Here is a 14,013-nt window from a genome sequence, read left to right on the forward strand (position 1 = left end):
AACATATTCTATTTGAGAAAAATAATAACACAGAAGTATCCAAAGATTCGGTGCTATTCTCAACCAACATAATCAATATTCTCGTCCATATCACACTCCGTGATTTCAGGCTTTCTCTTTGTATTACCAGTGATTGTTAAATGTACTCGTATACTTTCCGCATTGACAGGACTTAAAAACAAATTGAACTTAAATCCTATTGAAATTAATAATTTTGAAAAGATGATCCGAAAAATAAAATATCCAATATCAAGCTACATTGTTACTGACGATACTGACAACACTTTTTCTACCACCCTCCAGTAATATTAATTTCAACAACTTGTACTCGCTTATGTCAATTTCAACCAATCACGAGCTGGTCCGAAACTGGTCCTAGAAGTGGATTAACAATTGTCAGTTCCTGTCCTAGAGAATTACCTGTAATGTATTGATATGTATACGTCCATGTGAATTTCGTGCAGGATACAGATTTAATACATATTGCCAAAACTATATTCAGAATTGTGCCTACTTCTCATCCGCAATACAAAATCGAACCCGTTGTGTTGTGTTAATATTTACTTGCTTCTGGTCTGCCGCCACTTAATTTCGGATGAAAATTTCCAACACAATCGAAAATAGTCTAAATGAACAACGTTGAGAAAAATATATGGTTACCTTCCAACATCGCTAAAAAAGTTTAATACATTATCAATGTCATGTCATATCTATTAGTCTGTGGTAGGAGTATTGAGCGCTTTATGACAAAGCAATATTTGGGAGCAACGTGAAACACGATTTCTTATACTGTTACATACAATTGTTCCTAAGTACCAAACAGACTGTTTACAGCATCCTTTTTCATGACATTTTGCCTCGGACCGATTTTAGCACGGTTCGTTTTTGGCAACATAATCGTGCGAATATGACAAATGTAAACCAGATGATGGCAGAATTTTTGAGTTAATAGCAATTCCATAATTATATTGACTTAAACAAATTACAGCAATTAATGCTGAAAGAACATAACACCCATATACCATTTGAATCAGTTCGTCGAAATCAGCAAATGCGTGTATGACAAATAATTTCAATCAATTTTCTCGAAGATGACTCAACCGTATACCGTTTTATATACTCAGATTCATATGAAAAGTCGTATGCACCCAAACAAGGTTCCTGAATTATGTTTGGATCCGACTTCTGGTTCCGGAACTACGAGATGATATGTGAAACGAAATTAAAATTGTGTAACTCATTTTTCTCGTAGATGGTTGAACCGATCTAAGATTCAAATGAAATCTAAGAATCATCTAAGATTCAAATGAAAAGTTTTAGGATCCTATAAAACATCTTGCTTTTCAGTCAGATCCAACTTCCGGTTCAGGGAATACAGGGTGATTAGTATTAAAATTAGATTAGTATAAATCAGGTTTATCGGGTTCGAAGATTTGGATAGTCGATAACCAAATAAACTTATTTCAGTTTTAGTGGTATTCAGTTTTCGATTCGGATTTAATTCGCACTACGATTTCTCGAAGATGTCTACCCTGATTTTCAAACATTTTGAACCAAATGTAAACTACACAGTTCCTCAGGTGAATTTAACTGACTTTGGCTACACCGATTGTCGAATTCCGGTTCCAGTATCAAATCGTTTCTCAAAGCTTAATCGTTTTCTCAAAAAAGGCCAAATCGAATTTCAAAAACAAAAATTCAAACCATACCAAATTAATGAATTTCTTCCGATTCTGGAATTACAGGGTGATGAGTTTTTGAAATTCATATCGATATAGAAGATTACAAACCAAAAAAGATTCAAAGTTGGACTCAAAAATATTGCAATTTATTCGTCATATTAATTTATGGCCATACGAAAAACTCTAAAGTGGAACTTACTTCCACATCTCATGGAATGTTCAATCCATTATTACACGTTTAGATTCAAATTCGATCCGATTTGCAGTTTCGACATTACAGGGTAATGAGTGAATAGAACTTTAAATTGCCGCTTGAAACGACGGTCATTGAAATAATGTCATGCGAACTAAAACATCGAAGAATATTCATGCAAAAAAAACAGGTATCATCTCACTGCTAGGTGGATTAAGCACGTTTTTACTGCCTCATTCGTAAATGACGAAGACGAAGCATTTTCGTTTTTCACTGCAACAAAAGAAAGTATCAATGCTAACGTCACTCGTACCCCTACGAAAAGGTGAAATTCTCATATTCTTTCATCGATATAATGGAAATCTGTAGAATTTGGCAATAAAGAGTGTCTAAAATATGATAAACCGAAGTAATTATACCCCAGGACCTCTTTAAAAACCAAATGTACTATAGATACGAGCACCAACATGTAAACATCAGTGTGAAACGCTTTCTGTCATTATCGGTTCTCGAAGATTCGGTTGAATATCGATACTGCACAGTGTACCATTTTTCACTGAAAATGACTGAAAGGGTTAGGATTTATTAAAAGAAAGAAAGAACTTCGTTGACTGGCCATGGATCTAGTTATCATAATTTGCTAGCGGAGCCGAGAGTGACATTTATTTCTCGTCATATCCGTCTATTTTGAGTCAATGAAAATGACTCATGAGCTTTGGACTTTGATGAGAGGGAAACGAGACGTAAACAAACAAACCGCAACCTTGTGAGAATGAAAAGATTCAGTATTTTTTTTTATCAACGGGTTTATTTCATAAGAAAATCAGTTAAAGTCGGACAGTGAAATACAAATAAATTAGTGTGCGTTTTTAAGAATAAAAAAATAAGCGATAAAGTCAGTCAGTTGCTGGAAGAAACCAAAAAAAAAAATCAAATCTGAACTATTCGTCTAACATAAAAAAGATGTACTCAGGCCTAGCTTTACTGCGAGAAATTTACATACTTTCTTATAATCTATCTTTTCACTATACAATCTTCTCGGCACAGAATGGCACAACACAGCACATGCATTTCAGCACTGGATCAGATGTTAACAATTCAGTCATTAACTGTTTTCAGTTTTTGGGAAGGACTCGTGGACTACTATCATACTCTACATGAATGTGTTTTGCTAGGAAGGAATGGATGGCTTTCAGAGTCAGCTGTCAAAACGAGCTCATTCTTCCTTCTTTCCACCGGAAGAGGTTTTCTCTAGTTCGTTGGTCATGTTGGTTCGAACTGTTTTCAAAACGACGTTTGTTTTCTGGATTTGTTGTTTAATGTCTCGTTCGAGTTGTTCCTTGCGCTTGTTGGAAGACTTAATGCTGTCGTAGGCTAGCTCGAGATGGCGCCTAGTTTGCTTGTACCGACGCTTCAATTCAGCGTAATCCGATTCAATCTTGGCACAGTCGTGATCTACTGGTTTGCTGCTGTTTGCGCTAGTAGCTGACAAGTTGAGCTCGTGATAGGCTGAAAATAAAACATAACTTGATGTGAGAACCTGAAACTGGTAAATTTTAAAGCAAGCTCACTCACCTTCCTCTTTCGGTTCCATTAGAAGATTGCTCATTGATTTTGTCAGTTCTAGCGTCTTCAGCAGAGGTCTGTCAGGACTAGTTGAGCTATCTGCAGCAGCGCTCGCATCTTTACGATTCGATTCCGTGTTAGATAAACGCCCAGCATCGCTTTCGATTCCGAGGTCTGGAGATGAGTTTTCCAAACGCGAAGTTCCCTCCGGTTTGACAGGCCGATTTCCGGGATGTAGTTCTTCTGAAGTGTAACCAGAGGCGTTCGATCCTTCGGCACCCGACGAACTGTTCAATCGCTGAACAGGAGATCTTGGTAACTGTGCTTGGACCTGCGCCAGTTTAGCGTTCAGTGCATTCTTTTCTGCTTTAATGGTCTCCAAATCGCAGTGGACGTGTTTCAGCTCTTCCTCCAGCATACGCTTTTCATTGAGTGCCTTGGTTCGTTCCAACACTGCTTTCGAGGCTTGCAGAGTAGCATCATCCAACGATTTACGCATTGTTTGAACTGTTTTCTCCATATCTCCCAGTCGCATTTTGAGTTTCGATTCCTCTTCCGAGATATTGGCGAGATTGAGATGCGCATCTTCTAGTCGATAGTGCAACTCTTCCAACTCTTTGACCTTTTCCAAATGGATGTTCTTAGAGATATAACTTTCGGTTAAACTAGATTCAAATGAAGCCTGTTTGGCTTTCAACTGATTGGTAAAAGATTCTGTGATATCGTTCCGCAGATCTTCTAGCCGTTTTCGTTCCTGTTCCAGGAGGGTTTCAATTTGCATTTTATGCTTCTGTTGAATTTCTTGGTGCTCTGTGCGAAGAGTGTCCAGTTTCATGACTGCCACTCGGAGATCAACGAAGGCCTGCTCGCGATCTTTCTTGAGTTTTTCGATAAATTCATCCTTTTGTTGGATTTCCCGGGAGAGCTCTTCAAATCGCTTTTCGTTGCAACTCACCCTATCCAGTTGGATGTGATTCTCTTTTTCTAGCCTTTCGTTCACTTGGCGAGTGTTTTGCAGCTCTACTTGTGTCCTGGAAGTCTTCATTCTTTCCTCTTGCAGCTTGTTGTCGAGCTCCACTAGACGGCTTTGAATGTCCAAAATATGGCTATCCTTTTCGTGCAAAGCGTTGTTTAGCGTGTTGACTGTTTCCTGAAGCTGCTTGAATTCTACTCCTTGTTTTTTCGAAAATCCGATAGTTCCCTCGTTTTCTGAAGTGGAACTTAATTCCTGAAGTACTCTTCCGGTGACATTCTTGCCTTTATTGCCCGCATTGGTCAACGACGAACGTTCTTCAAGACCAATTCTGGCTAGAGAAACGTCTCTATCCGGCTCAGACCATGCTTCTGAATCCGAAATTGGTTCCGTCAATACTGGGATCAGCTTTCTACGAGAATCTCCATGATTTTTCCTGTTATTTGAACGACTTTCCAACTGGCCTCTCAATTCGCGGTTTTCCGCTTTCAGACATTCGATTACTTTGGCCGCACTTCCGCCGACAACATTTTCTTCGTGCGAATTGAAGGTACGATTTTCCTTGTTCCCCTCTCCATCCTGCAGGAAGCTACCTTCATCTCCACCATCCAAGAAGCCACTTAGACAACTCAAACCGATCAGACTGTTCTCCGGAAGTGTCATCCCGGTTACCGAAATCGACATATTTAAGCTTCGGGACAGATCCAAACTGCGATCGACAGCCTTCCGGATCGCCTTTCTACGGTCCATTGACAGCGAACCTGAAAATTCTTTGTTCCGCAGTAAGGAATCCAAAAATCCAGCCAACTCCTCTAGCCTAGCCGTCGATATCGCACACAGGTCGACACATTCTTTGCGCCACCGTTGTGCCTTCTCCACCTCATCTCGCGCCTCCAGCAGTTCATCGTTCAGCTGCTTGATGATGATGTTCTCGCTGCGATCGTTAGAGCCACTGGTCAATTTCTGGATCAGACAATCGTTTTTCTTCTGCAGAGTTTTTAGCCGGCCACAGAGACTGTCGTACTCGGCCTGAGACACCGGTTGCTGGTGCAGATCGATGATCGCGGTAGTTTGCGACAGCGTCGCTCCGGAGTTCGGGTGCGTACTGAAACCCGGATCTGAGATGGTCTGAAATAGAGAAAAAGGAGGTTGATAAAATTAATATTGGCAATAGCTATTTTAATCCGGTATGTTTGTTAGAGCCGTGTTGGGGCAACAGGTGCTATATGAAATGTAGGTGGATTTTTAGCAACTTTGCGATTCGGTGAGTGCACTAATGAATGTGCTTGACGGGCTAGGTGACTGTTTTTAGCATCACAAATTACAACTTTACTTATAGAGAAAATCTATCTAAAGCAAGTGCATATGTTTCAATCTGCATAAAACCGATGATTTTATATTCATTCAGTTCTACTTCAAGAGCAAAGCGATCCAATTTGCTCACTCCAACAACTATGTGGAGCATGAAAACGTTAAGTAAAGCATATCTGTATACGTTGCAAATTGTGCTATAGGAGAAGTGTGCGTGTTCATGATATTTATCTAACTTGTCAATGAGTCACGTTACTGAAAATTTGAATTTCTAGGACTAAGTGAAGACCGTTGACCAAACTTTGTAGAGCACAGAATGTCCTCGGAGCAAATTCTGCTATACTTGGCTTAGCACGTGAAGCGGTTTGAAACCGTTTTCATATGTATATATAGAAATGGATTGAAGTTATCATTTCATTTGACTGTTAAATTAAAAAAAAATAGAGATTTTTCTAGTGAAGTCGGTTTAGTGATTCGACGTGTACAAAATTGTTGATAATTACAGCCATAAAACAACATGATGAAACTGTGGTAGATCAGTTGAAGAGATATTGTACTCTCCGACTATGATAGGATCAAGTATTTTTGTCTTCTAGAGTGCTAAAACTACTGCTTAATTATAATGGTAGTAATAATGATAAAAATCCAATCACAAAAAATATTTTATGTTTTTGATTAAAAAGTATGACCCTATATAGTATGAATTTTATACACAAAAATAACAGAAGTTCAGGGTTTCATTCAGTAAAAAGCATTCAAACGGAGAGGTTGTTTTTCGAGACGAAGACATCTCTTAGCAGGTAGATAGCCTGTTGGTGCTAATCGCAAACGCTGCTGCAAAGCCAATATTCGGGGCGATTCCAGTTTCAGAAGTACCTGGAACAGTGGAACTCACTTCACTGAGAAAGATGGCCTAACCGATCTGAGAACTGTTTCATCCTGTAGGTTACACTAGTTTATGCATTTGCTTTCATGTATTTCAAAAATCAAACAAAATTGTTTGAAGAATACCTATCCTTTTTTATATGCGATTAAGAGATATGAGAAAGACATCATTACACCACTAGGTGGATAAAAACATGTTTTCCTTAATTTCGTGAGATTTTTTGTGCTAAATTCGTAAGACTACTTTTTCTGAATTGTAAAACAAGTATATGATAGATTTTCGAGTGGAATTTACTTATTGGAAATTCATATAATTTTCGAATTCTATACATTCTGAAAGAATTCTAAGTTTGTGAAATATTAATTTTAATATTCTATCGATTATAAATTGTGTCGTTTAGGAAAGCGGAAAATTTAAGATATATGTTTTAGTTCTTAATTGCTTGTAAAACAAAAATCAAGCAATGTATTATTTTGAAATTGTAGTTGGTTTCTTTCGTCATGAATTAGTATAAAAAATTATTATATTTTTACGTTCTATTCCTTATTGTATAAAGTCATTGAAATTATTTAAATTTTTGTGTTATCACAAAACTTATTTTATTAGAAAAATTCAAATTCTACGTCTCTATGAAATAGATGAAATCAACACAGATTGCAATTTTGAAATTTCCGATCTTCTACCGATTTTTTTTTTGAGATTCTACGGAAAACCTAAAACAAAATCAGAATTTGAGTAGTTATTTATTGCGTTTGGGTTGTGCATAAAAATTGTTCAGATCTTTTGTCCAAAATATAATTATTTTTAGAGTTTAGGTATATTTACCAAAATTTTCAAGATTGTCAGGGAAATTTAAGCTGCAGTTTTTTTTGTAAATTTTGTTCATAATAAATTTCCAACTTAAATAATGAAAAACTAGGGTAACAGAGGTATTTTGGCCAGTTCATATATTTTGGCCCACCTGACAAACTTTTTAGGATTTAACCAATGTTAAGTAACCCATGTTGCATCTATTGAAGCTATTCACATTAAATTACCTATTGCGGAACGATTTTTCAAAGATATTTCAACATTTGCTAGTTATTTTTACAAAAAAAAACATCATTAAAATGTGGTAGTCAGTTGATACCTACGGATTACGAGAAATTGAGAGGAGGTTGAATTTTCGCAATCATTTTTCATAAGATATTACATCTCTAAAACGACGTGTTTTGTGCATGTAATGAAGTAGGCCAATAATTACGAACTATTTAAAGTAAGTATTATGAAAATAAAAGCAAAACAATCGTTTATAATTAAAAATACGCCATGTCCAGAATGCATTCCATATTTTAAGACAAAATGTATTTTTGCCATAGCCTTTGTTTGAGTGTGAAGAGACGGTTTGTCAACAACAACTTCTTACAGAGGAATTATGCATTTAGCTTTGAGCATTCGAGGTTTGCAAAATATACTCAGATAAATCTATAAATACACTTATTATTTTTCGTTTGCAGATGGCTAAAACAAAAAAGAACATGAGGGAGAAAAGGTACACGGAAGAAGGTGTACAAAAATGTTTAAGTGAGATAAGGAGCGGAATATCTATCCGTAGTGCATGCATACGCTTTGGAATACCGCGATCAACTATAAAATTCCGCATGAGTAAAAATTACAAGCAACAAATTAGATCCGGACCACCTACTGCTCTTCGATCGGAACAAGAAACAGAACTGGTTAATTGGATATTAAAGATGGCCCGGAAGGGTTTCCCAGTTACTAAGTACCGATTAATAAATAGTGTGATGAATTATCTCGAACATAATCCCAATATGAATGTCTTCAAAAACGGCAAACCAAGTAAATACTTTTTTTCTGCTTCCATAATAAGACTCACGGTTTGTATTACCAACAGGTAGCGCATGGTTCAATTCTTTCATGAGTCGTCATAAGGTACTTTCTATTCGCAAACCGGAAAGTGTCACAAAGGCAAGTGCTAATGTTACAGAACTCGATATACGGAATTGGTTCAAGGAAGTTTTAACGGTTTTGGAAGAAGAGGGACTATCTGAAGTCCTTATGAGCGCAGGCAGTGTACTTAATGGTGATGAATCTTCATTCTATCTTGATCCATCCATCGATAAAGTAATCTCAAGACGTGGAGAAAAAAATGTATATAAAGTCGACCAGGGCCCTACCAAAAAGAATATAACAGTTATGTTCACTTGTGCGGCTGATGGAAAGATGTTTCCTCCTATGGTTGTTTTGCCATATAAAAAAATACCAACCGACATAACTCGAAGTGTACCTGCTGATTGGGGACTAGCTAAAACCGATTCTGGTTGGATGACAAGATCGTGTTTCTTTAAATATATCAAGTTTATACTTCAACCGCAGTTGGCAAAGGAAAATGCGCTACCAGCTATATATTTTATTGATGGTCATTCTTCTCATACTGCTTGGGAAACTGCAGAAGAATGCCGCAAGATGGGCATACACTTAGTTTGCCTGTATGCAAACTGCACTAGAATACTACAGCCCCTTGATGTTGCGGTATTCAAACCTATGAAAAGTTCATGGCTTAAAGTGGTAGATGATTGGAAATGTTTAAATCCTAATAAATATTTAAAAACAGAAAATTTTGCTCCGCTTCTTGCGAAAGCTATTAAATCAGTTGAGAGTAAAATAATACAAAACGGATTCAAAGCGTGTGGACTATATCCATTCAATGAAAATAATATCGACTACAGTAAATGTTTGGCGAACAGTCTTCCAGTAGGCGAAAATTTCGAGAATAAAGGGACGGATACTCGACAAATTACTTCACTAACATTTCCCATTGTACGATCGAAAGCTGTGGAAATTTTAACATTGATAGGGCCCGACCGTATATCGCTTTACAAAAGAAATAATCCTGATGATTTTCCATCTGATGAAGATAAAATTCTTGCGCGCGTGTATAAACTTCTTGAACCCTTGGATTCGTCTTCGAATATGAATATTCCTGGAAGTAATACTACAAAGATGCATATAGAGCCAAACATGCATATTGCAGAGTTTGTCAATATGGACAATGTGGAATCTGTAACAGAGGTAGAATATTTGGACAAACAAGAGTCATATGAAAGCGGAATGTTGGACTTTTATCAGTCGACCAGTGAGGATCCACTGAAAGAATGTGTTTCAGATTTAAATATTATTCAACAAAACAATTTAACTGATGAAATCTGTGAGAATATTTCACAAATTTCGTTGTCTCAATTTTTAACGTCACCAGAAACGCCACATACAGGGTTGTTACGAAAAATTTCAAAATCAAAACGCGCGAAATCCGCGCGAAGTTGAAAACTAAAACGCGCGAAATCCGCGCGATGTTGAAAACTAAAACGCGCGATATTCGAGTGAAGCGTTAGACAACAGGTGATACTTTACGCAGCACTTGAAAATTCACTTATATATAATTTAAAAATCTGCATAAGTTTGTCATATGAACACAATAAATAAGTCTGCATACAATACGTCACTTCGAGAAACCCCATGAAAACGATTTCATTTTTATTCTCCATCATTTTCGACATCCTTAGTTAAGGAGCAAGACTCTTTGCAAGCGTATGAAAAATGTCAACAATATGTGCGTAAAAACAATTCCGGCGCTTCTTTTCTGATTTAAATCAATAAATCTTCCTTATGGTTGAAAAATAAACCAATCAGGTAATTCTGCTTAAAATTGCAATTCAAGAAAAGCGAAAATCTTGTCTAAAACTCTTCCGTTTTCCTTAAAACTGCTCGAGAAAAATTATTTCAGTTTCAGCTTACTTCCACTAACACATTTGATTAGCAACAAACACATTCTCATATGGAATTCCTCTTGCAGAAATTATTGCGATATAAAGATTTACGTACCTTCTATAAGTAAACCCGAAAAAAGGAACCTTTAATTTAACACGCGAAAGTCAATGGATATGGAATGTTGTCGTGAAACTATTTATTTTTCCGGAAAACTGCTTTTGTAACAAAAAATATTTAGTTCTGTTTATTTTGTGTAGCGCAATCTAATACAAATGCATTGAAGCAGTGTTGCTAACTTTTTTATCATGAAAAAATAAAATCTACATTCATAAAATGTAAGCGATTTTCCATCGAACGTTGTTGAAAAATTGTTCAAAACTGATATTTCATACAAAATGTCAGGCTAAACATTCATTTGAGAATAAATTATTGTCAAAAGAGATTGTTTGACACTCAATCCTGCAAGTCACTTTGATAAAGTCGTTGCACTGCATATATGAATACATAGATCTATGACATACGTACCAAACAAAATGTACGTAATACACAAATTACCAAAATCTAGTGCTTCCATAGTAACTAAATCTAATGAGACAGTAATATAAGAAACGAATTCTTCATAATATTACGTGATAAATGAAAGTCGAAAGAATTGAAACATTTGTTAAATATGCGGCACATGCTAGCAATGGGCTCGTTATATACATAATTAGTTCTAACATAGGAAATCCGAAGAAAAAAATAGAAAAACTACGACGTCGAATGTCAAATTCTAACAATTGCAAACTCTATGTGCTCTTTAAAATTCAACTTGATTTCCAGAACACCCAAGTCCTTAACAGACGATGCGCGTTGGAGAACAGTTTATGGAATATTATAGTCGAACTTGAATACAGACTTTTTGCTACTAAAAGAGATGACGGAGCATTTAGTGGCCATTTAAACCATTTTGAAATATGAAATATGAAAGTCATCGGCGAACGATAGTTTCATGCACTTGATCGAAAAATTTAGATCATTGAGATACAGTAAAATTATGAACGGTCCAAGGTGACTTCCTTGAGGAACTCCAGATGTAACAACACATGGTGAGGTTGTACAGGCTCCTATTTTCACTATCATTTCATTACCAGTTAGATATGATCGAAGCCAATTAAAAAATGATCCGTTTAATCCCAGTCTATTTACTTGGAGATCGTTATGTGATGATTGATTTCGTCGAACGCAACAGGGGAAGTTGAAAGCTTTGGCATGGATCCAAGCTGAGTTTCAGATATGTAGTCAGAGCAACTATGTGTTATAAAATCCAGAACTCTAATTTCAAACATCTTCGATACAGCATACAAAGCAGCAATTCCACGGTAGTTGGATACTATACCCTTGTTCACATTGGATTTATTCCATATTTCAGGAAAAATTCCAGAACGCAAAGAACAATTGAAAATGTTGGATAGTGGAACCAACAAACTAATAGAACACTTTCACCACGGATGGAATCCCAGAACTTCTTCGTTTCTTTTATTGTCAGACTTCGCTTCGTAAGCATGTCGTGCAAATTTTGCCATTTTTATCATACACAAAATTTGTTACCATATTATTGACGAATCGCATTCCATTTATTACGTTCTTTCCATTATTGAATGTATTTTCACTGAGAGGATATCTTCCATCAGACATCAATATCCTTGAATAAAAATCCTTGGAATAGGAAAACGCAATCACATATATCGAAAAGTTTTTGTAATTCCTGGTAACAGCTCTGTTGAAATAGTAACTTGTATCACTCGAGATCGAAAAGCATAAAATCGAAATTTTGTCCAGTGAAAAAAACATTTGCTAGAACCGCCTTCTAGTAAATTTTAGTTTTATCAAGGTGAAAATTCACCAATTCCGCCAGCTCAACCAATTGTTGAAACGTTCGCCCTTCTTCAATTTTTTACGGTTTCATAAGACTCACAAGCTTCAAAAATTTGTAAAAAAATTTTTTTATTCGAAAAAATGATTCACAAATGTGGAATGATGTTTTTTGAAATTCGCGCGAAATCCGCGCCATAGCATCAAAATCTTAACAGAAACCGCGCTAAATCCGCGGAAATCGCGAAATCCGCGAAAACCGCGAAATCCGCGCGACCGTAACAACCCTGCACATAGAACCGGGAACAGACGCTTTAAACATCGAAGCCCAGCTGTTCTTACCTCACGCCGTAGACTACAATATCACAAAGCACTACAAGAAGAAAAAGCTAAAGAAATTGAAGTAAAACAAAGAAAAGCAGAACTACGAAAGAAGAAACAACTGGAGGAAAAGAAACGAAAATGACAAATTGCTATTTTTATCTTGATTGTATTTTATACGTTAATGTCTGAGAAATACATATTCTAATATTATTTCTAAGTTTTATTGCTGAAACATTTCGCATTTATTTGAAGATACTGCTTAAGATATAATCTTTGTTTACTTTTTTTGCATTTACACATTGAAAAATTACGATTTTAGCGTAACGAATAGCTAAATTAGAGATGATATTGTTCTATTATTAGTTGGAATAGCTTTACAATTTAGCTAAATGTTTATTTAAAAGTAAAAGTGATTTATTTATTTGTTTATTTATTCATATTATCATATTTTTTAAGGGGGGTCAAAATGTAAGTGATACAAATTTGCTCTGGCCAAAATATATTTCCACCATGGGCCAAAATAAAATTGGGGTGGCGAAAATAAACAAAAAACAAAATATTTGGAATCTATAATTGCAAATACAGTCTTGATAATATCACGCCGCAAAAAAGTTTATATCGTAGAAAAGTCGTGTATTAATGATCTCGGTTTGAAATTTCAACATACTGTATGGAACTAGCCCACTAAATTCTCAATATTGTAAAACTGCTTCCTAAAGCGGGCCAAAATACCTCTGTTACCCTATATGTCATATAATTGAAAAGTTTTGATTTGATTTTGTTTGGCAAAATTTTCCCAATAATAGAAATTCTACGAGATTCTTTGAACGGATATATATTTTTGTTCGTCAAAACATTGTTTCTGGTAATGATTCCAATATTTTGGAGCAGAAAAATGTACATCTCATCGCTTTAATTTATGAGTTATATACAAACAATTGAAAACAAAAAATGATAAATTCATATATATTTATAAATTCATCGATTAGCAATCGAATGATGTGTAAAAATATGTAGGTCATCGCTTTGAATTTTGAGATATTTACGATCATTGTAAAAAGTCTCACCTTTTCTGAGGTCATGTATCTACAGTTATCATTATAACTTTCCCAACAACCCTATTTTTCGTTTTTTAGTGCATTTTATTTCTGGAAGTAGTACCTTTCCAATGGTGAACAAATTTCTAAAATCGGTTTACTAACAAAATTATGACTTGATAAAGTTGAAGTTCTCAATATCCTATTCGCGATGCAGGTGCCGCATAAATGCAGATAGGGCACATTTCGAGCTTGAAAAAAATACTTGGAACAGGAGAAATCAGATTTTCATTAGTTTTTCCTAAACGATCTTCAATAATGATATACTTAAAATAATCTACAAACATTTAAAAATTCGAGGGTGTAAAGTTTATCGAAATTGATCAAGTAACAACTTAGCTGTGACAGCTCGAATTTAC

The 14,013-nt window shown here is 35.8% G+C and overlaps 1 protein-coding gene across 6 annotated transcripts in view; it reads right to left on the reverse strand.

The window, feature by feature from the left end:
• Positions 1-2,671: 2,671 nt before the first annotated feature.
• The window catches only part of LOC131432947 (centrosomin), a 66,579-nt gene continuing 55,237 nt past the window's right edge, over positions 2,672-14,013 (reverse strand). For all 6 annotated transcript variants that reach the window (XM_058599593.1, XM_058599598.1, XM_058599597.1 and 3 more), the window contains 2 exons: positions 3,451-5,542; positions 2,672-3,384 (listed from right to left, as the gene is read on the reverse strand). In XM_058599593.1, coding sequence (XP_058455576.1) covers positions 3,092-3,384; positions 3,451-5,542 — 2,385 coding nt within the window. In that variant the 3' untranslated portion in view covers positions 2,672-3,091. The remainder of the gene's footprint in view (positions 3,385-3,450; positions 5,543-14,013) is intronic.

This window comes from Malaya genurostris, chromosome 2 (genome assembly GCF_030247185.1).
Source record: "Malaya genurostris strain Urasoe2022 chromosome 2, Malgen_1.1, whole genome shotgun sequence".
In the NCBI taxonomy this organism is placed as follows: Eukaryota; Metazoa; Arthropoda; class Insecta; order Diptera; family Culicidae; genus Malaya; species Malaya genurostris.